Here is a 22,992-nt window from a genome sequence, read left to right on the forward strand (position 1 = left end):
TTGGACAACACTCTAGGATGTTGGGACTGGGGGCATTTTGGGGTGTTCTGTGCAAGGCCAGGGCTTGATGATCCCTGTGAGTCCCTTCCAGCTCAGGACATTACGTGATTTCATGATCCTAAAGGTCAAGGAGTATTTAGACAATGCTCTTGGATATGGAGATTTTGAGGTATTGTGTGCAGGGCCAGGAGTAAGACTTGATCCTTCTGTGTCCCTTCCAGCTCAGGGCATTCTATGATTTTGTAGTTCCTATTTTAGCTCCCCTCCAAAACTTTCCCCTGGCCCTTTCCCTGCCCCAGCCCCATCTCTCCCTCCCGCTCCCCCCATCCTAGAGCTGCCAGAGGCGCTCTGGCAGCCCCACCTCTCTGGGCAGCCCAAAGGGGCCCCAAACCACCCATGCAGGGGGGTCCAAGTGCTAACCCAGGGCCCACAAGTGCTTTAAAAAGGCAAGATTCGCTTTTATTTCAAATCAACTGCTCAGCCCCGAGGAATCACTAATACAAAGCGTGCGCCCACGGCAGGGCAGGCACGGAGCCACTCGGGGTCAGTACAGGGCTGCTCTGCATTCCTCTCTTTTTTTTTGTAGTTTTCTTTTTTTTTTTTTTTTTCCTTTTGAAATTTAATTTTGGGATGGTTTCTCTCGTCCGGAGCTCCGGACGCGATGAGCCGGTGTGGGCGACACGGGGCAGCACCCAGGACCCGGCAGGGAAGGATCAGCTCGCCGGGGAAGCCACTAGAGGCTGTGGAGGCCAAGAAGAAACCCAGGTTCTTGGTCAGACCCTGTGGTGCCAGGGATGCCCCCAAGGCCTGGAGGCTATGGGGACAGGGGTCACTGCACCACCCTCACCTCTCCTTGTGGTCTCTGACCTCCTCCTTGCCCTCCTGCTTGGCTTCATTGGTGTCTGGTGCGTCAGCAGTGTCACTGTTCTTCTCCCCTTCACCTGGGTTGGCTTTGGGCTCCTCCTTGGGGGCCTCTTCGTTGTCCACCTTCTTGTCCCCTTCTTGCCCCTCTGCATCCTTAGGGCGTTTGGGGGAGTCCTGGGCCGGGGGAGCTCAGGTCAGCCCAGTCCCCATCACCCACATCCTCATCCCCAGCAGCCCACCCAGTACCTCCAAAGCATCTTCCGCTTTCCTCTTGATCCCGGCTTTCTCGTTCTTCTCCTTGGACTGCTCGTCGATCACCAGCTTCCCCTCCTCATCGCTGCTGCCCTCCGCGTTGCCCTTCTTCTCCCCATCTCCCTCCGGCTCCCGCTCGGCCGCCTCAGGGCAGCTCTTCTTCTGGGTGGGCTGTGGGGACAGGGGAGTTCCCAGAGGGCACCCAGGAAGGAGGAATGGGGGGAAGAGGTGGGATGGAGGCCCCCCAGCTCGTGACCCACCTGGTAACCAGAGGCTTTGACTGTGGGCGTGTTCTCTATCTCCCACAAACCTTCGCTGAACCCTTTCCGCTTGTTGGGTTTTCCAAACTTCTCCTTGCACTCCTCGTAGGGGAAGAGGTCTTTGGGCCCCAGGAATGCCCTGTGCCAGGGGAAAACAGTGAGAGGTGGGAGCAGGGGGGATCTCACCTTTCCCAAACTCACTGGCACCACCCGCCCTGTACGCCCCAGCCCCTACTCACGTTTCATGGGTCCCGAAGAAGAAGACTTGGTACTTATTGGAGGAGGATTTGACTGCAGCTTCTGGCATCTCATCAATCTGTGTGACACAAAGGACAGGGTGAGGGGAGAGGACAGAGACCCCTGGGGCTCCTCAGACCCCAGGACATCACCCCCCTCCAGTGTCCTATCGATGGGCACACTTCTGGAAAGGAAAATGTGATTCCTTAGGAATTCACCCACCGTCTGGAGACAGTGCTGGCAAGAAGTGGTGAGTAGAACAAGTGGTTGTGCCCACTGATGATGTGGGACTCCCCCTTCTCCCACCCCCTCTCTCCTTAAGCTCTTGTCTAGACCAGCTCAGACACACTCAGCAAATTCAGGCACTGCCAGCGGTGCCAGTGAAGCCACAGGCGTCACCTCCAGCCTGGGCCAGGAATGGGCTGCCTGGGGGGACACCGTCCTGCTGCTGGCACACCCTGGCCGAAACAGGGTCACCAGACAAGGGGACAGCCTGGCGAGGGCTGTGGGGTCAGGCAGCAGCCGGTGTCAAGCCCACAGGCAGGTGCTGCTCCACCGAGCGTGAATAATCCCGAGGCGCCAAGCGGGAACAGAGCGAAAGCAACTCCGGCTGCTTTTTATAGCATCTAAAAATAACCCCCCCTGCAGCCAGCAGCCATAAATTCCCTGAGAAAACCTCAAAGGGATCTGGAAGGAGCTGAAGGAGGATGCGGGTGGGGGTCTCGGAGCAGGCGCCAGCACAGCACCAGGATGGAAGGTGCCAGCACAGATGGCCAGGATGCTGGGTCCCATTCCCAGCGCTCTGCTGACTCATGGCACAACCTTTCCTAAGTCACCATGACCCCTGCAGCTTGCTGAGGCTCAGTTTCCCCGGCCAGCAGGGCTGCGGTGCCTTGATAGACTGGACCTGGCCAAGAGTTTCTCCTGATTTCCTTCCCAGAGCTGTGAATGGACCTAACACTTGCCCCTGTGCTGAGGGGTAATGCTGGCACAGCCCCAGGGGCACATGGAGAGGACGGGACACTTGGGAGGGGCTCTGTACAGGCACCAGGACATGGTGGATGGTTGGTGTGATGTCCCACTCCCGGGTGGGATACACCTTTGTGCCATCCCCACTCCCCAAACGCGGTTTGGGGCATCCAGGCCGTCCTGCATCAGGATCATGGGGGTGTTTCAGGACTGGTGAAGTGCTCCCCACCCAGTGCCCTGGGGCTACTGGCACTGTCATGCCCCAATGCTGCCCATCCCTCACAGGCACGGGGACATTCCAGAAGCAAGGACAATCCTCAGCAGAGCAAAGGTCAGTCTGGCCCTTGCACCAGTCCCCAGTGGGACCCTGGCCCATGGTGGCAGCTGGGAGCAGCAGCTCCATCCCTGCATGGCACCGAAGGTGGAGGAGGGGATGATGTGACTCAGAGGGGAGGCCACCAGCCCAGCCCAGCCCAGCCCAGCCCAGCCCTGCCTGGGATGGTGCTTCCCACAGGCCACGTTCCTGCAGGTCAGTCCTGGGACAATGTGGCAAAGGCCCCTAGAGCCTCCAGACAAGAACATGGAACCCAGACTGCCACCACCAGGCTTCAACAGGGTCCCCATAGCCTCTTGCAGGGCCAGGACCCTGACTGAGATCCCCCAGTTGCGCCATCCCCAAGCAAGTTTCCAAACCTCCTTCCCCAAGGAAAGGCAGCACACGCAGAGGCACGAGCAGCAGGTCCAGGGGTGGCTGCCCTCTGGCACTGAGTCCCCGAGCCCACTGTCCCCAGCCCATGAACTGAGGGTCTCCACGGGACACGGAAAGCTGGGATTCCACGGACAGTGGGATTCCCTGCACAGACCATTCCTGCCAGCACCAGCCCTTTATCGGCCCCTCCTGCACCCCAAGGGGATGTGGTGGCTCTATCTGCATGGGCAGGCAGGGACCGGGGTGCGGGGACATGGGGCAGGCGGGTGACACCCCATTGGGGACAGCGATAGTGCAGGCGCTTGCAAACCCGCCCAAAAACCCTGGGCTGCCCAAACTGCCCCAGGATGGGGGCCCAGGGCTCGTGGCACCGTCACGCCCTATGTCTGTTTGTCCATCCCTGTCGCTTGCTGGACGGTGGCAGTGTGAGCAGGCGGCTACAGTGCCAGAGTAAAGTCCACAGTGCCCATTTCTGTCCCTCCGCCAGCTCCTGCAAATGGCACTGATGTCACAGCCTGGCCTTGCCCAGGGACCTGCATCTGGAAGCTGGGGAGGGGACCTGAAAACGGGCTGGGACAGGCCCCCTGGGAGGGGAAGCTCTGGAGCGTGGCAGGGGAGGGGCAGGCACGTACCCCCGCTCTGGACTCTGCCCTCAACCTCTGCTCTTCACCTTTGCAACTGGTCCATGGAGCACGGCTGGATGCAGCCTGCCCTGCGCTGGCCATGGGGGCTGGGAGCAGCCCCTTCCCTGCCTCAGTTTCCCCACTGCAGGACAAAGCTGGCAGCAAGGAGCTGGTTGTCAGGAAGGGGAATTAATGCAATTAACTCATGTGGGTCACACACGGTTGATGAAGCATGTTGGGGGGCACACGCACCAGGTGGGGGGCCTGGGGCATCCCTGAGACCCATGGGTGCACCCATGCACTCCCCAGGGCTCTCCTCAGCCCTGGGGCCATCACCGGGCCTCATCCAAGAATCAGGCTGGCAATGGGCAGCAAATTACCCGGCATCTGCTCCAGAGGGTATGACCAGCAGGATCCTGACCCCACCGCACACCCAGCCATGGGAACAGGAGAGGTGCTCAGGGAGGGGGATGTCAGTGGTGCCAGGATCCCCAGCGTGGTGCTTCGTTCCCTGCCACACTCCCGTGCTGTCCCAGAGCTCTTTGTGGAAGAGGGGCTGCGGATCTGGCCACAGCAGCAGGGAAGCACCAATGGGCAGGTGACAAGGAGGGTCCAGCACAAGAGACCCTGCAGAGAAGCGGTGAGGGGTGACAAGCATCATCTTCCAAGTGTCAGTAGGGGCTCATCTCCCCACTCTCATGCCTCAGTTTCCCCTCTGTTTAATGCTGTCCCACTCAGGGAGAGGTTTCCACTGGAGGCTGGAGCTGAGCTGGTGTTGGGGGACAGTGCCAGGTGCCATCCCCAGGGAATGGGTCAGGGGAACAACCCCTCCACCGCAGTGCTGCCAGCTCCCTCCTCCATTTCTTCCCCTATCTCTCTGCTCCAGCCACACCTGGTTGGAAACAAATATCCCAGCGAACGCCACGCGTGGCCGGGTAACGTTTCATCACAGCACCTGATTAGTCACGGGCAAGCCCTGCCTGCTTCACCCCGGCCGATTAGTCACGGTGGCGAGGGCTGTACTCCAACCAGCCCCCCGATCAACCAGCACCGCTGCTCTTGGGCAGCCCAACCTCCTGCTGCTTCCACATGGGGAAAACCTGTTCCCTGCCTGCCCCAGCAGCCCCGAAACGCTCCTGCCGCGGTGGCAGCGAAGCCAGGCGCCGGGGATGAGTGGAGTGTGAAACCCGAGCGGGCCTGGGCGCACTCAGGCGCTAATTTGGTGCCCGGGAGCTGAGCCCGACACGAGGCTTTGCCTCACCGCCGGCGTTTCGGGGACCGGGGCCGAACCCCGCGGCGATGAAATGGGTGGAGGAGGATGGAGCAGCGGGCCTGTGCTGGGGAGAGCATCGCTTTCCCCCGGAGAGAAGCTGCGGTGGAAAAGCAGGCGGCGGTGGAAGCAGGCGCCGGGCTCCCAGGGATCCCGTTGGCTCCTCCTCGCAAAGCCGCTTTCAAATGCGCGTTGGGAGGCCAGTGCCAAATCCGAACGGGCTCCCAACCCCCTCCCGGCCTCCCCGCCAGAACCCGACAAACCAAACAAAAGTTATTCAAATCCGAGAGAGGAAGGAGGAGGGGATGGTGGGGGACGAGGGGATCCTCGGCCTTTAAAGCCCACCGTTCCATTCCTCCCCTTTTCCGCTCAATTTGGGGTTTCCAGGCAGCCCCAGTGCCCTTTGCAGCAAGGCCGGGAGGAGAGTGTGTGCGGGGGGGAAAACACTCCAAGGAAATTTTAAACTGCATCATCAACCGCTTAAAAATAACCAGCGCCGTGTTGTGTAGCCAGACCTGCCCACGGTCCTCGGCCGGGGATCCGGCCCTCGTGGCTTTGGGCTTCATCCCGAGGGTCCCGGGCTCACGGCACAGACCCCGCAGGGACACCCACACCCTGCCGGCGCCCCTCTCCGGGGACAGTGGTCCCGCGGTGGGGCTCCGAGCACCCCACCGCGCCCTCCCTGTACGCACGGCCCCCCCTTTTCCCGTCCTAAGTCCTCAATAATTCTATCGATTTTCTAAAGCCAAACTCCCGGCGAGCGCTGGCACCTCTCTGGCACCCGTGGCAAGAGGTAAGGCCACGGAGAGCCGGGGGGACACGCTCGGGGACCTGCCAGCGAGGTCAGGGCGTGGGGGGTTTGGCCAAAACCCCCCCTGCGGGCTCCCCCAGATCATCAGGGAAGCGGAGGGGGAGAGACCTGGCTCCTCCCGGGGTCTGGCAGTGGAGCGGGAAGGGTGTCGTGGTGCGGCCCCACGTGTCAGAGGGACCCCCCGGGCCCGGGGGAGGGTCACCGCGGGGAGGGGCTCACCCCGACACGGCCCAGCCTCGTGCTCCGCCGCTGGAAGCGGCCCCGGTCACCGGCCCAAGCGGGGTCCCCACTCCCACGCGGTGGCAGAAGCCACGCGGTCTCCACCCGTGACCCCCCTCCCCCCGGGAGAGAAATGAATAAACAGCACAAAAGGGGCCCGGGGGAGCTCGGGACGTTGTTTGCAACACATGAAATCCCCCCAAGGCAAACGAAACGTCCCGAAAGCGCCTCCCCCAAGCCTCGGTACCGAGTAACCCCCAAGTCCGCCGGCCTCGGCCTTACATAAGGTGCCGGCAAAGTTGGACCCCGGCCCCGGTGGAAGGGGAACGGGGGGACTGAAGGCTGACGCCGGTGTGGACACACGCCGCCGCCGTTCCACCGGGGCAGCCTGACCCCGGTGCGCCCCCTCCCCCCATCCCCCGGGACACCTCGGCCGCCCGCGTTATGCAACGGGGAGCACCGGGGGGGCACCGCTGGGTCCCATGGCTCCCCCTCCCCTTCCCCAGCTCCTTACCCGGGCAGGCCAGTGCGGGTAACCCTTCATCTTGGCGAAGACCAGGTCCCCGCATTTGTATTCCTTCTGCCGGTTGGACCGGGACATCTTGGCTTGACGGCTCCTCCCGGGACCGGGGGAGCGGGCGGGGGATGGGGGAGGGGAGGAGGGGGGTTAGGGATGAAGTTTGGGAGGCAAAACCCAGCGAGGCAGGGATTAGCCAAAAAAAAAAAAAAAAAGAAAAAAAAAAAAAAAAAAAAAAACCAACAACAACAAAAAACCAACCCCCAAAAAACCCCTCCCTAATCCGATGGGGGAGGCGCGGAGGCAGCGGCTGCTGTGCCCCCCGGCGCGGAGCCCGGGCGGGGGGCGGCGGCGGCCCCGGGGTCAGCGGCGGCGCGGCTCAGCGGCGCAGGGCCCGAGCCCCATGCGCTTGTTTGTGTTTGAAATTCAATTGCTCCCTCCCTCCGCCGCCACCCCCCCACCTTCCCCTTCCTCCTCCTCCTCCTCCTCCTCCTCCTCCTCCTGCCGCCGCCGGTGGATGCGCTCGGAGCTCGCTCGCTCGGCAGCGCTGCCTGGGCGCTCACACCCACCGCCCGCCCACGGCGCCGCCTGTGCCCTGCGCCGAGCCGAACCAAAAACGCCAGCCGAGCCCCAAACGTGCCCGGCCGCGGGTGGCCCCGGACGGCTGTGGATGCTTCCAGCCGCCGTGTGTCACCAGGGAACAGGGACACCGGAGGGACGGCCGGCATTAGGCTCGGCGTTGAAATGGAGCGGTGTAGAACCGGTGCGAATTCGGTGTTGCGGCGTGCAAAATCGATGCGAAACAGCGGGAAACGGGCGTAAAGCCATGTAAAAGCAGTGTAAGACGATGCAAAAGAAATGTCCTGAAACACCACTAAATATGGTGTAAAAAACATGTAAACCAGTGTAAAACTACGTGAAACTGTGAAAAACAGGTGTAAAAAAGGGCATAACCAGTGATAACAGCACCAAAATGGTGTAAACCCCTGTAAAAAGTGCAAAACTGGCATAAAATCGTGTAAAACAGTGCAAAATTGGCATAAAATCGTGTAAAACAGCGCAAAATTTGCATAAAGCTATGTAAAACAGTGCAAAACTGATTTTAAACCAATGCATAACAGTGCAAAAGCTGTGTGAGAGTACAAACCCAGTGTAAATCTATGTTAGTGCAAATTTGCTGTGAACCAACATACATGGTGAAACCATCTGATACAGTGCAAAATGTGCAAACCAGTGCAAAACCAGTCTAAACCCAGTGTAAGATGATGTAAACCCCGTGTAGCAGCATCCCTAAAATCCCACATCCTGGCTGTAGCTGAATATATGATAGAAGAGGGAGGTCAACCTTTGAAAAGAGAGAAAATCAAGGATTGTGAGCTTTTGGTGTCCACCTAGGGTCCCCCTCAGCCAAGCTTCCACATTCACCCCAGCAAAACAAAGAATTTTTCCTTACAAACTCCCTGTCCTGGAGAGTCTGGGCTGGAGCTGAGGATTGCTCACAGTGCTTGGGAAATCTCTGGATGTCTGGGGAGGAGGTTTGGGCCCTGGCCAGCCTTTGTGTGAGGTTACAGGGTGACAAAGTCACCGGGGAATAAATCAATCATCACTTTGGTCCCCGCTTCGGACCGAACCTGGGTGCTGCTGTCACCGTTGGGCCCAACTAAATACCTGGGATTAAATTAAACACAGATTAAGTCGTTTGCAAGACCAGAACCTCCACCCTGACCTGGCAGTCGGGTTCCTGGGCTGGGCTCTTTTCTTGTGTGCTTTCCTTGGCTGAATTTCTCTTAACAAGCTGCAAAATAACACAAATAAATAATCCACAGGGTCACAGTTGACAGCAGGATCCTACTGCCTGGGGGTGAGACCAGTCTCAAGGAATCTCCACCTGCAATGGAAAAATGGACAAAGGCTGAGCAAAACAAGGATTCCTCCCTGTTTCTCCACAGCAGGAGCCAGACCTTGTTTAAACTGGGTCCCTCCTCTCCCTGCCAGACTCCTTGTTGACTTTCCTCAGCAGAGGATGAGGACTGCCTCATATTAGAGCTTGAGGTGGTTGAACCGCTCTGTGCTTCTCAGGGAATCAGCCATTCCCCTTTCCTAAATCCTAAAAATGTACAAACCTGGACACTTAGGAAGGAGTGAAAAAAATCTGCCACGAAGATCCCAACCATCCCCAGGATGATCTTTATGGCTCCAGCCCAAATTATGATTCTGAGTGCAAGGGGTACTGTGCTGGGGAAGTGACAGTAACGCTGGGCCTGATCCACAAACATCCCCATCTCCATTTTGGTTTCCTTTGGATTTGTAGAGCAGTTTAGTGGAGCTGTGAAAGCTTTGTCACACTTTGGGGTTCAGCCCCTGTGATAGGGATTCACTCTTCCAGTGGCTGCTCTCGTGTGTGTCACTACAAAGACAAAGTCTTGCTGTTTCTGGTGGATATGGAACTCTCATTCTCAGGGAGAAGGGTTCCTGAAGAGAGGCTTGTACAGATGGGACTTTCCATGAGCCATACCGGTCCTGTGGCCATAGGGACACCTTCCTCCTCCTCCTCCTCCTCCTCAGTGTCCTTGTGCTGGGATGGCTCTGCTTTGCCCTCACAGGTCACAGCCGTGTAAGGAGTGGGGGAAAACGTAACTCGTGTGTCCCAGCTCCTGGAATCCTCCCATGCCTGTCCCTCCCGCTCCCCAAGGCCTCAATGCCTATTTTTAATACTGTATTTTTAACACTCCTCAGCCCTCCAGAACAGGCCAGGAGAGGTGGGACAGGGCACGTTGGCTGGATTTCACACCGGTCCAAATGACAGAGGGTTCAGGAGACACTCATTTATCTCCATTTTGCTTTAATTACTTGTGCTGGTACTTCACAGCAGCTCTGCAAATCGCTTCCCTGGATGTTGGGGACCCAAATTCGAGCTGAGCTCATTGCTTATCAAGGCCAGAACGACCCAGAAGGAGGTCAGAGGCGTCAAACCGAAAATCAGCAAAGCACCAGGGGGATAAACAGGGTCCTGCATCCCAGTCCAGCAGCTTCCACAGGGGCTCACAGCACTGATTCCACCCCAGACTCCCCCAGGATGAAGGATGGAAGGCAGGGAGAGCCCTTGCAGACCGCCACTCCGTGTCCCACAGTGACGGTGCACCGGGAACCGGGGACACACACACCAGGGACACACCGGGAGCCACAGTCCCAGCTCAGGGCTCGGTTTGGCAATGACTCGAGTGGCCTGTCGGGGTTGGGTTGGGCCGTCCTCGTCTTCATCCTTGTCCCCGTCCCGCTCCGTCCCCAGGGCCCTTCCCGCAGGCCCGCTGTGCCCGGGCCTTGTCCCGGTCCCGCCCGGGGCTCCCGCCGCGTGGCACCACAGACTACATTTCCCATGGTGCCCCGCGGCGGGGCCCACGGGGAGGCGGGCCCCAGCGTTGCTTGCGGGGCACGCCGGGAGTTGTAGTCTGGCGTCGCTGCAGCGCGGACAGCGGGGCGCTGCCGGCAGCCATTACCGGGAGCGCGGAGCCGCCGCCGTCGCTTTGCCTCGCTCCGCGGCCCCGCCGCCGCACGGGGAGGGGCCGCCATGGCGGCGTAGCCTCGCCTCCGCCCGCCCCTTCCTCCCCGCTGCGGGCGCTGAAAGCGCGGCGGTGGTGCGGCCTAGCGCGGAGGGTGGATCCCCGGCCTCGCGTAGCGGTTGTTGCCCGCGAAGGGCCGCCCTCCCCGGGGCCATGTCCCTCGTGGCCTACGCCAGCAGCGAGGAGGACAGCGACGCGGAGGAGCCTGCGGGCGAGGAGGAGGAAACCGCCGATTCTCCCCCAGCCGCAGCCGAGCAGCCTTCGTCCCGGGGGCTTTTCGCCGCGCTGCCCCCGCCCAGAGCCTCCGCCGTGCCCCCGTCGTTCCTCACGGGCCCCCTGCCCACTGTGAGCCGCTTCGGCAGCGCCCCGCCGAACCAGGCCGGGGCCGAGAGCCCCCCCGAGGCGGCCGCCAGCGGGGACGGGGCCGCGGACTCCCCTCGGCCGAGGGGGCTCCTCCTGCCGCCCCCCAGGAACGCGGCCACCGCCGCCTCCCCCCTCAGCCCGCCCCCCGCTGCCTCCCCCGGGGCGGGTTTGGGCCTCCCCAAGCCAAAGAAGAGGACGGAGCCGGTGCGGATCGCGGCGCCTGAGCTGCACAAGGGGGATGTGAGTATGGAACAAACCCCCTGTTTGAGCCCTTCGCGGGTGAAGCTCTCCCCCGCGGGTCTCTTCCCTCGTTCTCTCACACCGAGGTACCGGGATCTATTGTTGTGTCATCCGCGGGGAGATTTGTCCTGGCTGCCTGCCCTAATCCTAAAGCGCTTTGCAGAATTAAACTGATATAGAAACCTTATTTATAATCATAATGCAGCCAAACCCAGATTATCTGCACCCTTCTTTATTCTTGGAGTTCACGAGTTGAGGATGTGGAGCTCCAGGGCGTTGTAGCCCAAAAAAGTCTTTCGTCTGCTGTGCAGGTGATAGATTTTTCAATCAGTTTATTGCTTATTTGTCTAAAGGCTTCAAGCGTCTTTTAAACTTTTAGGTGACCATTTCCTTCTCATTTTGTGGGTTGTGGTGGTTTTGTTTTTGTGGTGGGTTTTTTTGTTTTGTTTTGTTTGTTGGTTTGGTTTGGTTTGTTTTTGTAATAACTGTGCCTTGCAGTCAGTGACAGCAGGGAAAGAGAGGTCCCTGTCCACCTGTTTTTTAAGTCGGGATCCCTACTGATGAGGTTTCATCCTCTCCCCACTGCTCACTTCCTCTGGGACAGCACTGTCATAACATCATGGAATGGTTTGGGTTGGAAAGGACCTAAATGCTCATCTTATTGCACTCCCCTGCCATGTCCCCTGACACCTTCCACTATCCCAGGCTGCTCCAAGCCCTGTCCAACCTGGCCTTGGACACTTCCAGGGATGGGGCAGCCACAGCTTCTCTGGGCACCCTCTGCCAGGGCCTCACCACCCTCACAGAATTTTTTTTTCCTAATATCTCATCTAAATCAGCACCTGGAATCCTGGAGTGGTTTGGTTTGGAAGAGATCCTTAAAAGTTGTCCTGTTCCACACTGTCCACAGGCAGGTTCACCTTCCACTAGACCAGGTTGGCCCAACCTGGCCTGTTGTCACGTGGAGGTGATGGTCATGTCACTGGTTTTGGTGTGACAGGAGAGCCTGTGGCTGTAGGAAGAGCTGAACTGGAAGCTTGAGGTCATTTCCATGGGGACAGGTGGCTTGAGGAAGGATTTATAAACAGTGTCCATTAACAGCGGCCTGGCAGTACTTTGGGAGAGCCCAGATGAAGTCAGTGTTGTTGCTTTGCTGGAAGAGTCTGGGGAGGGGATAACGGGAAGAGGGGGACAGGACACAGGTTCCCACCCCTTCCTGAACCACCTTGCTCCCAATAACCATCCCAGTGTGGCAAATTCAAAACCCAGAGCTCTGGAGTTTCAACCTTTGGGACAGAGAGGTGAGGGATATCCCAGTCCCTCACAGCCACTTTTCACTTACTTGCTTGCAGCAGTGTGATGTGATTCCAGACAGATGGAATGAGCAGGGATTTGTTCCTGCTTTACCCCTCTCTGTGCTCTGCTGTGTGGACCCTGACCACACTTTCTGTAGCTTGTCAGTGTTGAGCAAATGAATGTTGAAGGAACAAAAAGTACCTTAAACTAGAGCTGGTCTGAGCAGTTTCCATTTAGGATTCTTGGAGCTCCTTGGTCTGTGTCTGATGTCCTCAGTTGCTCCCTCTCTCTCCTTAAAATCCCTCCCATCGCTGTAGTTCATGCCCTGGAGATGCTCCAGGACAGTTGCAGTGTCTCCTCTCTCCCAAACCAACGGGTGAGTTTACAGTCACTCCTAACGCTCTTCATTTATGCACATTCCTTGTCTTTTCCTGGTTTATGATTTGGAGGTAAACTGACTCAAGCCCTCAATCCCTGTTGCCTCTTCTAAGTTCTCTGAGGAGCCGTGAAATTATGAAGATACTTAGGGCCTTTTCTGATGCCAATCAGGCTTTCCACTCAAATTTTAATGGGTATTTAGCAATTTTGGCACTATTTGGAACAGTTCTCTGTATCTCTGCAGTGAACTTTACACCCTTTGTGTGGTTTGTGCTTTCCCTCCAGTAACTCTGTTGTCCATCCCTCTGAAGGAGAGCCCTGACCTGTTGCTATGCACCTGCAGTTCTTTTCTCCCTTTGGGTTTATTTTCCTGAGATTTATTAACATAATTTTTTTAGTTTAACGTCTCGGGTTGTGCTGAGCTCTGGTTTTCTCTCTCAGTCAGATTCAGAGGAAGATGAACCAGCAAAGAAAAAAAATACTCTGCAGGTAAATAACAGGGGCATTTGGTTAAACAGTTGTCATGGGGAAAAGTGTTTGACTGTGACCAGACTTGGGCTTGTGTAAATCATCCACTCTGATTACTTTGTGGCTTCAGAGCTATTCCTGAAATCATGTGGGTTTTCAAGTCCTTTTTTTGGGGGGCAATTTCACCAATTCTAAACTTGGAAAAAAGACGCATTAATTTGGGAATTGGGAAGGTATTTGCGAATACCACATTTCCCTTCAAAATCCCCCTGGGCTTTTTTGCAGTGTATTCAGAGTGGCCAAGCAGCAGGAGACCCACAAGAAGTGCTAGAATTGGGGGGATAATTGGCAGGAAATCAGGAAAAATGAATAATCTCACTCTTTTCTTTCTGTGCTGCGTTCATCCTGCATGGATTTCACCAGGGACGTAGCGAGGGCTCCGGCTTGTCCGCTTTGCTTCCTCAGCCCAAAAACATGACAGTGAAAGAGACCAATCGCTTACTCCTGCCCTACGCTTTCTCGAGGAAAGCAGGAGAAAACGCCTCCGACTCCAAGCCTCCCAAAGCCCCAAGCTCTTCCTCCAAAGCCAAACTGGTGCCCAAGCCGGCCGTGCCCACAACTCCGTCCCCGTCGGCCATCAAAGCCGCGGCTAAGAGCGCGGCGCTGCAGGTAACCAAACAGATCACCCAGGAGGAGGAGGACAGCGACGAGGAGGTGCAGCCAGAGAACTACTTCTCCTTGTCCGACAGGAGCGAGCCCAGCGCCGCAGGCACCGAGCCCTACCTGTACCCTGGCACGGGGGGGTCGGAGGACCCTCCGCCCGGGACAGAGCCGGAGCCCCAGTTCCAGGACGCGGCCGCTAACGCCCCTCTGGAGTTCAAGACGGGCGCGGGCTCCAGCGGAGCTCAGCACAGCTGGGCACCCAAACCTGGCGAGGACTATGGCAGCCACCCCTATGGCCAGTTCCCCTCCGCCTACGGCGAGCCCGGGGGCTACTACCAGGTGGGTTCACTGGCTGGAGGTGAAGTGAGGGTTAGTTACCAAGTGAGTTACTGGCTGCTACTGGAAATCCAGCCTTTGTGAGCTGCCTGGGATGCAGGGCAGGAAATGCAGCCTTTGGGAGCTAGTTGGGACATGGGGCAGGGAATCTGGTCCGTGTGAACTGCATAGTACACAGGGCAGGGAATCTCGCCCATGAGAGCTGCCTGGGACATGGGGCAAGGAATCCAGCCTTTGTGAGCTGCCTGGGACACAGGGCAGGAAATGCAGCCCTTGGGAGCTACTTGGGACACAGGGCAGGTAATCCAGTTTATGTGAGTTACCTGGGACATGGGGCAGGGAATCCAGCCCAAGGTATCTGGGGCAGGGAGCCACAGCACTGGGCACAAGGAGATTCCTATGACGTGAGAGCTCCAGATGTTCTTTGCTGGACAGATGTTTGACAGCTGCACTCCTGTGAAAATGCCCTGGATGTGCAGGTGCAGAATCAGGGCTCACTGGAGGTGATGTCTGAGCCCACGTTGCTTCTGATAATTCATAGAATCCCAGACTGGTTTGGGTTAGAAGGGAACTTAAAGCCCATACAGTTCTGCCCCCTGCCATGGGCAGGGACACCTTCCACCATCCCAGGTTGCTCCAAGCCCTTTCCAACCCGACACTGGGCACTTCAAGGGATGGAGCAGCCACAGCTCCTCTGGGCACCCCGTGCCAGGGCCTCACCACCTTCCCAGGGAAAATCTCCTTCCCAATATCCCATGTAACCCTGCCCCCAGGCAGCAGGAAGCCATTTCCCCTTGTCCTATTACTCCAGGCTCCTGTGAAAAGTCCCTCGAAGTGTTTATGGTTTGTTCCTCTGATGGAATCAGCCATGGGGTAGTCCCTGGCTTAGTGCCACTCCAGGATTGCTCTGATGACAAACTGGTTTCCCTTTCCCTGCCAGGATTACTACAGCAGCGGGTACTATCCAGAGGTGGAAGCAGCCCAGGCCCCGCCACAGGAGACAAATACCGACTCCTCCTTCATCGACGACGAAGCGGTTGGCACTTCATTGTCTGTCCCCCCGTGGAATTTGGCTTTGAGCTCTGCCAGAACACAGGACCTGCTTGGCAGCCACGGTCCTGTCCCCAGCACAGTCTGTGTTTCCAGTGGCTTGGGCTGGGTGCTTTTTCCAGGGGGCCTTGTGCTGTGTTCTGGACACGTGTGGAGTCCCTCCCACAGTCTGCTGGGCTCCTGCTCCAGCTGGGCCTGCAGGCCTGATAAGTACAGAATAGAATCAATTGTTGAGGTTGGAAAAGGCTCCAAGAACATCAGGTGCAACCATTCCCCAGCACTGCCAAGGCCGCCACTAAACCATGCCCCCAGGTGCCACATCCACAAGGCTTTAAAATCCTTCTGGGGGTGGGGACATCACCACTGCCTTGGGCAGCCTGTGCCAGGGCTGCACAACCCTCTGGGTGTAGGAATTTTCCCTGCATCCAACCTAATCCTCCCCTGGCACAACTTGAGGCCATTTTCTCTTGTCCTGTCCCTTGTTCTCTGGGAGCAGAGCCCAACCCCCCACTGGCTGCACCCTCGTGTCAGGGAACTGTGCAGAGAAGGTCCCTCCTGGTGCTCCAGCCCCTTCCCCAGCTCTGTCTGCTTCTCTGGACACGCTCCAGCTCCTCAATCTCTTTTCATGAGGAGCCCAAACTGACCCTAGGACTGGAGGTGCCTCAGCAGTGCCAGCTCAGGGGATGGGCACTGCCCTTGTCTTGTGGCTACACTGTGCCTGGTGCAGACCAGGTGAATGTGCTGGCAGCAGAACTTGAGGTTCTTCAGTGGCTCTTAAAATGAGAGACTCAGGACTCCAAGGGTCTCCTGAGCGAGCCTGGGAGCAGGAGTAAATGCTGTTTTGTGCACAGGAAAATGAGATGATGACCTTCATGCTAAGTAGTTTTAGATACTCAGATGCATAGCAAGCTGAAATTCTCCAAAAGATCAAAACCCTGTGTAGAAAACTGTTGTTGTGCCTTGTGTCAGGTCAGCGTTGGGTGTAATTCCAATCCTTCTGTTCTTCCTTCAGTTCAAGCGTCTGCAAGGCAAGAGGAATCGTGGGAGGGAAGAGATCAACTTTGTGGACATCAAAGGTGACGACCAGCTGAGCGGGGCCCAGCAGTGGCTGACCAAATCTTTGACAGAGGAGAAGACCATGAAGTCATTCAGCAAGGTGGGGTGGAGGGTGAGGGCTGAGGTTGGAGCCTTGCTCAGTGCCCAGATCAGCTCCAGGTGGAGCTGTGTTGGATGCTGGGCAAGTCCCAGGGAGGGGAGCAGGGACTTGGTAAAGAATGACATGTGAGAGACAAAGTAGAGTTCCTCAGAACACGGTGTGTGGGTGGCAGGGGCCAGCCAGGAAGTGCTTCAGCCGAAGGAATCTGCAGTTTAATAGGGAACAAATGCTGCTTGGGATGGCTGTGTGCAGGCCCTTGTCTTGGTTTGCTGTCCAGGGAAGCACCTCTCCAGGCTTAACACTTCACCTCTTTCTCCTTTCCAGAAAAAAGGAGATCAGCCCACAGGACAGCAAAGGAGAAAACACCAGATCACGTACCTGATCCATCAGGTGAGTGGCCTCCCCGTGGTGTATGAGCTGATCCAGGCAGAATTGCAGGGTTTGGTCTTGGCAACACAAGGCTGGAGTGGTGGAGCTGCTCCTCCAGCAGCTGGGGACCAGGGGCTGTCCCCGAGAACCCCCTGAATCCTGGTGAGACCCAGTGGGGCCAGGGGTGAGTCCTGCCCCTGAGGGGGTCCCAGTCCTGAGCTTTCAGCTTTGCTTTGCCTTTCCTGCATGCTCAGAGGCCCTGGGATCCTGTTCTGGATTCCAGCCTGGGGCTGGCAAACAGCTGCTGAGCCCATCCCCACGAGAAGCTGCTTTTCAGCATGAATGAAATGCCTGTGCATCCCAATTAATCCAGGCCTCTGTCAGGATGATTGTGCTAACTCCTGTAACGAGGCTTCTGGCTGAAGGGCTCCATAATCCACGTGAGCAGGGCTGGAGGAGGCCGGAATGCTGCTGAGTCACTGAAACATGGAGGGTAACAGCATCCTCTCCATCTCTGCAGGCCAAGGAGAGGGAACTGGAACTGAAAAACACATGGTCTGAAAACAAGCTCAGCAGACGGCAGACTCAAGCCAAATACGGATTCTGACACATCTGTCCTGCTTTTTGGCTGGCGTCCCGGGTGACCTGCTGTGTCCAGTGTCTCCTGGTCTCTGGGAGATCAGCCAGGCCCCAGGATGGGGCTGCTCGGTGGGAGGGAGGACATTGCACTCCCTGGCCTGGCAGGAAGAAGGGTCATTGCAAGCTGGTCCTGAAACTCCACCTGTAATCCTTCCCCTCCCTCACTGTAAATGATAATGTGGAAGGTTCCGATTAGCCAAGGACGGTCCCAAGGCACCGCAGGGAATGTGCTGGTTGTGAGGCTCCAGCTCCTGTCCTGAGGGAACAGACTGTGCCTGCTGATGCCAGACCCTTCAGCAGAGGCTCAATAAACTCCCAGTTCCCACTTTGCTCCTCTCTTGGACATTGAGAGTGTCATTTTCCTTTCTAAAACACGGTGAGTTCTTAAGAGCAAGCCTGGCTTTGGAATTTTTATTTTGTCCTTTCCTTTAAGATGTCCTCACAGCTGTTTCCTCGTGTCTGGGCTGCACCAGCACTCTTCTCATGATGATGATTTTGATGTCCTGGTTTTTAACTTGGTGTCTTTGCTCTGAGCTGAGCTGAGGGGACACCCCTGTGCTGGTCAGAGCCTGTGCCAGGGGAAGTGCCACACCTGGAAGGGAGGTTCTTCTGCCCAGCACACTCAGGGCTTTGGGATACCCTGAGCCATGTGTGCATGTATATTGTCCTTCCTTTTCCTCCTCTTTCCTCCTCCCCCAACCCAAGGCCTACTGTCCTGACCCTTGCTATTCTCAGACTCATCAAACTTGAGCATCCCAGTGTCCTATGTGTGGCTGGGAGTGAGCTCTGCTCTTTCCTCTGGGCAGACAGAGGAGAGCTGCCGACTGTACTTTTTTCCCCCCAGCTTGTTTGTATCAATTTCGTTTCAATTAAGTGTTGACTTTACCCTCCTGGCTGGGAAAAGGAGACTGCCCAGCGCCAACTTCTTCAAATTAAACCTCTTTTTTTTTATTTAAGGAATTCTGTCAAGGTGATGTGACTGCAAATCCTGTGCAGCTCTGCTGGCCCAATCCATGGATCCAAATCTCTGTGGCATCACTTTATTGTTCACCAAAGCGTGTGATGCCGAAGGGAGCAGAGAGCTGGCCTGGTTATTGAACTTATATTCCCACCATTCTGGGTTTTATTTGTTGCAACCACAGCTCAAAAGGCCGATATTTATTATTCTGGTAAGAACAACTCCCAAGAGGTATTTTTTCTCCCACGTTACCTCTTAAAAACAGGCAAACCCCCATGACTGAAGTCTTTTCTTAGAACATTTTAAACTAATCTCGTTTTTAGTTTAGCTCCCTGTATATTTAGTACTTTGCAGAGCCTGTTTTGAGTATTTGAATTATCAGAATAAAGTTACTGTTGAGTAATTTATTCATATCTTGTATGTACAGTGAAGTGCTCCCAGAAGAGAGCTGGTAAAGGAATATACTTCTAAATGAACCCACCCAGCCCTGTTTCCATCACCAGGGGCTCAGATCCTCATCCAGGTACCCTCTTGGCCCCAGGAGTTTGCAGTGTGGAGCACAGCCTGTGTGGTGGCTGGAACTGCCAGGTTCCCCTTTCCATTTCCCTTTGGGGTAATGGCTCGGGTTTAGCACTGAGGGAAGTTCCAAGGGCTTGTGTTCCACTTTCAACCTTTTAAAGAGCAACAAAATTCAGGTTTGTGAAAAGTCAGAAGTGAACTTTCCCAGAGATCACACAGCCAATGATGGCCCCAGCCCTCCTTTTCCTTCTGAGGCAGGGCTTTGGCCATCCTGGCTCCCTGTTCCTGTTGAGCTGTGAGCACCACTGACACTGCCCAGCACCACTGACGCTGTTCCAGCCAGGATTTATGCCCCATGGGGCAGCCCTGGCACAGTGGTGTCATCCCAAGTTTTGTGCCTGAGGAAGCAGGCAGGGCTTGGAGTGCTGGCTCCAGGCTGAGGAGGTTCAGCATAGCCCTGGCTGCAGCATCCCTCCAGTTTCTGCCCAATTTAATATCCAACTGGATGCACCAACTGTACCAAACTTGTCCCTGTTTTTCCTATAACAGCCTTTTCCTCCTCACTTTATTAACAGAAGTCCCTTGGAATGTGTTCCCAGGAAAGGTAACCCTGCTCCTCCCTGCACTGTCCAACAGGGTTGGGAAGCTGGAAGAGCAGGGGCTCCCCATGGAGCAGATTGGCATTGCAAACTGGGCCCAAGAGCAGCCTTGGATCCCTCTTCCCAGGGTCAGGGGCTTCCTGCAGTGAGCTGGAGGCTGAGGTTCCTCCTGCCCGGGAGCCAGGTCCTGTCCTGAGCCCACCTGTGCAGGTGGCTTAGGGGCAGTCCCCAGGCAGCTGCTCATACACGTTCTCGGCTGTGGCCGTGGTTTCCTGGTCCCTGTGTGTGCTCTGGCTGTACACGGGGTCATCCAACTCCACTGCAGGGTTCAGAATGACCTAGGGAATTCTCAGGGAGAGGGTGGATTTGAGAGCCAGGAAACAGCACAGAGCTGGTCTTTCACCCTCCCAGCCCATTTTTTGCAAGGATCTTGAGCGACAGGACAAGGGGGGATGACTTTGCACTGCCAGAGGGCAAGGTTAGATGGGATATTGGGAAGGAGTTCTTCCCTGAGAGGGTGGTGAGGCCCTGGCACGGGGTGCCCAGAGAAGCTGTGGCTGCTCCATCCCCTGAAGTGCTCAATGCCAGGTTGGACAAGGCTTGGAGCAACCTGGGATGGTGGAAGGTGTCCCTGCCCATGGCAGGGGTGGAATGGGATGGGCTTCTTTCCAACAGGAACCATTCCAGGTTTCCATGCTTCTCCCTGTGCTCCTGGTGTGGAGCAAACCCTGACCCCTCCGGCTCTGGGACGCCTCACTCGTGTTGGGACTGAGCTCTAGAGCAATGGGGGACCCACCTCTGTGCCTGTGCTGGAAGCTCCTCTGTCGGTTCTGTCCGTGCCGGGAGCTGCCGAGAGCTGCTTCCTCTTGCAGTCCTGGCTGGAAACGCTGCGAAAGAGCCGGCGGTGGGGCCGGGGCTTGGGAGGCAGAGTGGAGAAGGTGTTTTGGGGTGCCATGGGGAGCCGAGCAGGCAGATCCTGCCGGGCCAGTGCCACCTCGGAGTAGATGTTCTCCTCGGGGCTGGCGCGGGAGCTCCGGCCCCGGCCCATGGCATAGAAGGGGATGGGCTCCTCGGGGATGCGCTCCGAGGGCTCGCAGTGGGTGGAGGGGCTGGGGGCGATGTCCTCGTGGGGCTCGGCGTAGACGTGGAAACACATGAGCTGCTGGTACTTGGCCTCGGGGGTGTCGGGGCGGGCGGGTTCTTTGCGCACCTGGGCATAGGGAGCCTCGGGCGCTGCCCCGCCGCTGGAGAGGCGGCCCTGAGCCGCGGCCCGGGAGCTGGCCTTGGGAGGGAGCGACGGCGGGGCGCTGGGAGCCTGCGAGAGATGGCACAGGACTGAGGTGGGGCCGTGGTGGCTGTGAACTGCGTCCCCCCGCCTGGTGAGACCTGTACGCGCCGAGGGAAGGTCCCGCCGCTCCCTCTGGCCGGTTACCTGGCTGGAGGAGCCGCCCTGGGCTCTGAGGGTCGCCAGGGACACAGAGCTGTACTCCGAGAGCTCTGCTGGTGCTTCCTTCAGTGGGCAATGAGCAGCATCACTGCCAGCCGGGGGCTGTGTCCGTCCTCGGGGCTCGTCTTTCTGCAGGGAGAGCAGAGAGATGTCGGGATGGGTGCGTGATCAGGACAGAGCCAGCCGGGTGCTGGCCGTGGGCTGGCTCCTTGCTCCTCATAGCCAGGGTCCAGGTTCCATCCCCAGCTTTCGTGATGCTTGGATTTCCCTTGGCTTTGGGAAGATCACCCTGTCCGTGCAGCCGGAATGAGGCAGAGGGTCTCAGGGGCCGGGACCTCACCCGTCCGCACGGCAGGGCCACGGTGAGGACCTCCTGGTACGGCGTGACGGGGACCGTGGCGTGGTGCTGCAGCAGCTCGGCCAGCTCGGCGTGGGCCCTGCGCTCCCCCAGGATCACGTATCGCCCGTCTGACAGCTGGTCCAGGACAAAGTGCCGGCAGCGATCCCTGCCCCTGACACGAGAGGGGATGGGATGGGCACAGCAGCCAGGAGGGGACCGAGCTTGTCCCCTCCCCTCGGAGGGGTCCCTCACCTGTAGGACAGGACAAAGCCGATGGTGCTCTCACTGAAGCGGACCAGAAAGCAGCCCAGGGGTTGATCCTGCAGCAGCTCCTCTGCCTCCCTGCGGGAAGGGACGCTGAGCCATTCAACCTCATCCCCTTCACGTGCTCCAGGGATCCCTGTTTAGGAGCCCGGGGTGGGGCCACTGTTCCCCGCCTTGGCCTCCCCCTCGCTCACCTCCGGCTGATGAAGCCGTGGAACCACGTCGGGAGCTTCCCCTCAGGCCCCAACCTCTGCGCTTGTGTCTGCTCAAACCACAGCCTCGTCCGGGCACGCAGGGCCACCCGCTCTGGCCACGGGTCCCCTTCAGGCAGGGACTGGGCTGCTGGAGGTGACCAGAAACCTGGAGGGACCTGGAAGGAAGGGGACAGCACCAGGAGCTCAGGTGAGGACATGTGCCAAGGACGTTCCGCTCCCTGCGTGGGGCTCCCAGTGCAGCCTGTGAGGACGTGGGCCCTGAGAGCGTGGGAGGGCTGGGAGGGTGAGCAGGGCTCATGTCCACCCTCCCGGCCCTGTGTCCTACCCTGCCATGTCTGTCCTGGTGTCCCAGCGGCAGCTCTGCCCCCTGGGGCTGGATGGGGGTTGTGTTGGGTGCTGGCCTGGCTCTGGCTTTGTTGTCCTCACCAAAGGGCTTGAAGGTGGTGAAGAGGGGACGGTCATCATCCATGGGGTCCCCTGTCCCAGGGAATGTGGAGAAAAAGGCTCAGGGCAGGGAGGCCTCCTTTGGGGTCCCTCACTGCCTGTAGAGCACTGGGCAGTCAGAGGGGCTCCAAGACACCCCCACAGGCCCTGCTCCCACCAACAGCCTGGGTAAGCATCACCTTCACCTTGTGCTCCCTAAGCTCAGGCTCATCACCCTGATCCTCCCCAGGGAGACCACCCTGCACCTGCATGGTGAGAAGAGACAGTGTCCTTGGGACTCCAGAGGAGAAAAGCCTTGGAGATAGATCACTATCTCCAAGGGTGGAGCTGAGGAGAAAGTATGTGAATCCTCCAGCCCCTCTGAAGTCTCTGATGTGTTAAATCAGCCCTGGGTACGGGAGGGAGGGGCTGAGCAGCTCCTGAGGGACCTTGAGCTTGACCCTGAGCTGCCAACACCCAGCAAAACAACGTTAATCCCCAGCAGATGCTCGAGGAGGTGGAAGATGCTGCGGCTGTTAGGATCTGGCAGGCAAAGCTGAGTCAGAGGGGTCAGTGGAGGCTTATCTGAGTGGGGATCTAGCCACCAGGAAGCTACCTCAGCTCCACCTTTAACCCATGGTAGTGCCCAGCCTGGCCCTGTGCCCCAGCAGGCAAGGGAAGACGAGGAAGGTGTGGACAAAGAGAAAGAAAATATCCCGAACTGCAGTAACCCAGCTCGGGGAGTGCTGAGGAGGAGAATTCAGGTCAGGTTGTGCCCAGGCATGGCCAGGCTGCTGGGGACAGTGCCACTGTCCCCAGCGTGCTGTGCATCCCCCAGCTGGCTGGGGCTGCTGGGCAGCGATGGTGGGTTCATCCCTACTCCTCATCCCAGCACCTTGGCCTCGGTGGGGCAGTTCGGAGGGATTTGAAACCCTGCACTCCTGAGGTGGGAACGAGTCAGATCAGTCTTGAAATGAG

General features: G+C 57.8%; 3 protein-coding genes across 6 annotated transcripts; 1 reads left to right on the forward strand and 2 right to left on the reverse strand.

Annotated features, from left to right (window-relative positions):
• Positions 1-437: 437 nt before the first annotated feature.
• On the reverse strand, positions 438-7,204 carry HDGF (heparin binding growth factor). Of its 2 annotated transcripts, none has more exons than XM_066337832.1 (6): positions 6,729-7,204; positions 1,616-1,692; positions 1,377-1,515; positions 1,111-1,287; positions 848-1,038; positions 438-740 (listed from the first exon to the last, which is right to left on the reverse strand). In XM_066337832.1, the coding sequence occupies exons 1-6, from the start codon at positions 6,813-6,815 to the stop codon at positions 734-736; spliced, it is 678 nt and encodes a 225-aa protein (XP_066193929.1). In that variant the 5' UTR covers positions 6,816-7,204; the 3' UTR covers positions 438-733. The 2 variants fall into 2 exon arrangements, with proteins under 2 accessions (XP_066193929.1, XP_066193928.1); XM_066337831.1 differs by lacking the exon at positions 6,729-7,204 and adding an exon at positions 2,290-2,308.
• A 2,372-nt stretch (positions 7,205-9,576) lies between these two features.
• On the forward strand, positions 9,577-18,614 carry PRCC (proline rich mitotic checkpoint control factor). 3 transcript variants are annotated; one of them, XR_010745552.1, is made up of 8 exons: positions 9,584-10,894; positions 13,010-13,057; positions 13,460-14,038; positions 14,976-15,071; positions 16,098-16,241; positions 16,566-16,631; positions 17,131-17,625; positions 18,207-18,614. XR_010745552.1 is itself a non-coding variant. In XM_066337850.1 (7 exons), the coding sequence occupies exons 1-7, from the start codon at positions 9,944-9,946 to the stop codon at positions 17,105-17,107; spliced, it is 1,956 nt and encodes a 651-aa protein (XP_066193947.1). In that variant the 5' UTR covers positions 9,577-9,943; the 3' UTR covers positions 17,108-17,205. The 3 variants fall into 3 exon arrangements, 2 of the variants coding, with proteins under 2 accessions (XP_066193947.1, XP_066193946.1); XM_066337850.1 differs by lacking the exon at positions 18,207-18,614 and having other exon boundaries at positions 9,577-10,894; positions 17,036-17,205; XM_066337849.1 differs by having other exon boundaries at positions 17,131-18,614.
• SH2D2A (SH2 domain containing 2A) lies at positions 18,597-22,110 on the reverse strand. Its single transcript, XM_066337854.1, has 7 exons — positions 21,917-22,110; positions 21,571-21,746; positions 21,365-21,454; positions 21,113-21,284; positions 20,758-20,901; positions 20,122-20,640; positions 18,597-19,663 (listed from the first exon to the last, which is right to left on the reverse strand). The coding sequence occupies exons 1-7, from the start codon at positions 22,058-22,060 to the stop codon at positions 19,541-19,543; spliced, it is 1,368 nt and encodes a 455-aa protein (XP_066193951.1). The 5' UTR covers positions 22,061-22,110; the 3' UTR covers positions 18,597-19,540.
• Positions 22,111-22,992: the final 882 nt, after the last annotated feature.

This window comes from Sylvia atricapilla, chromosome 30 (genome assembly GCF_009819655.1).
Source record: "Sylvia atricapilla isolate bSylAtr1 chromosome 30, bSylAtr1.pri, whole genome shotgun sequence".
NCBI lineage: Eukaryota > Metazoa > Chordata > Aves > Passeriformes > Sylviidae > Sylvia > Sylvia atricapilla.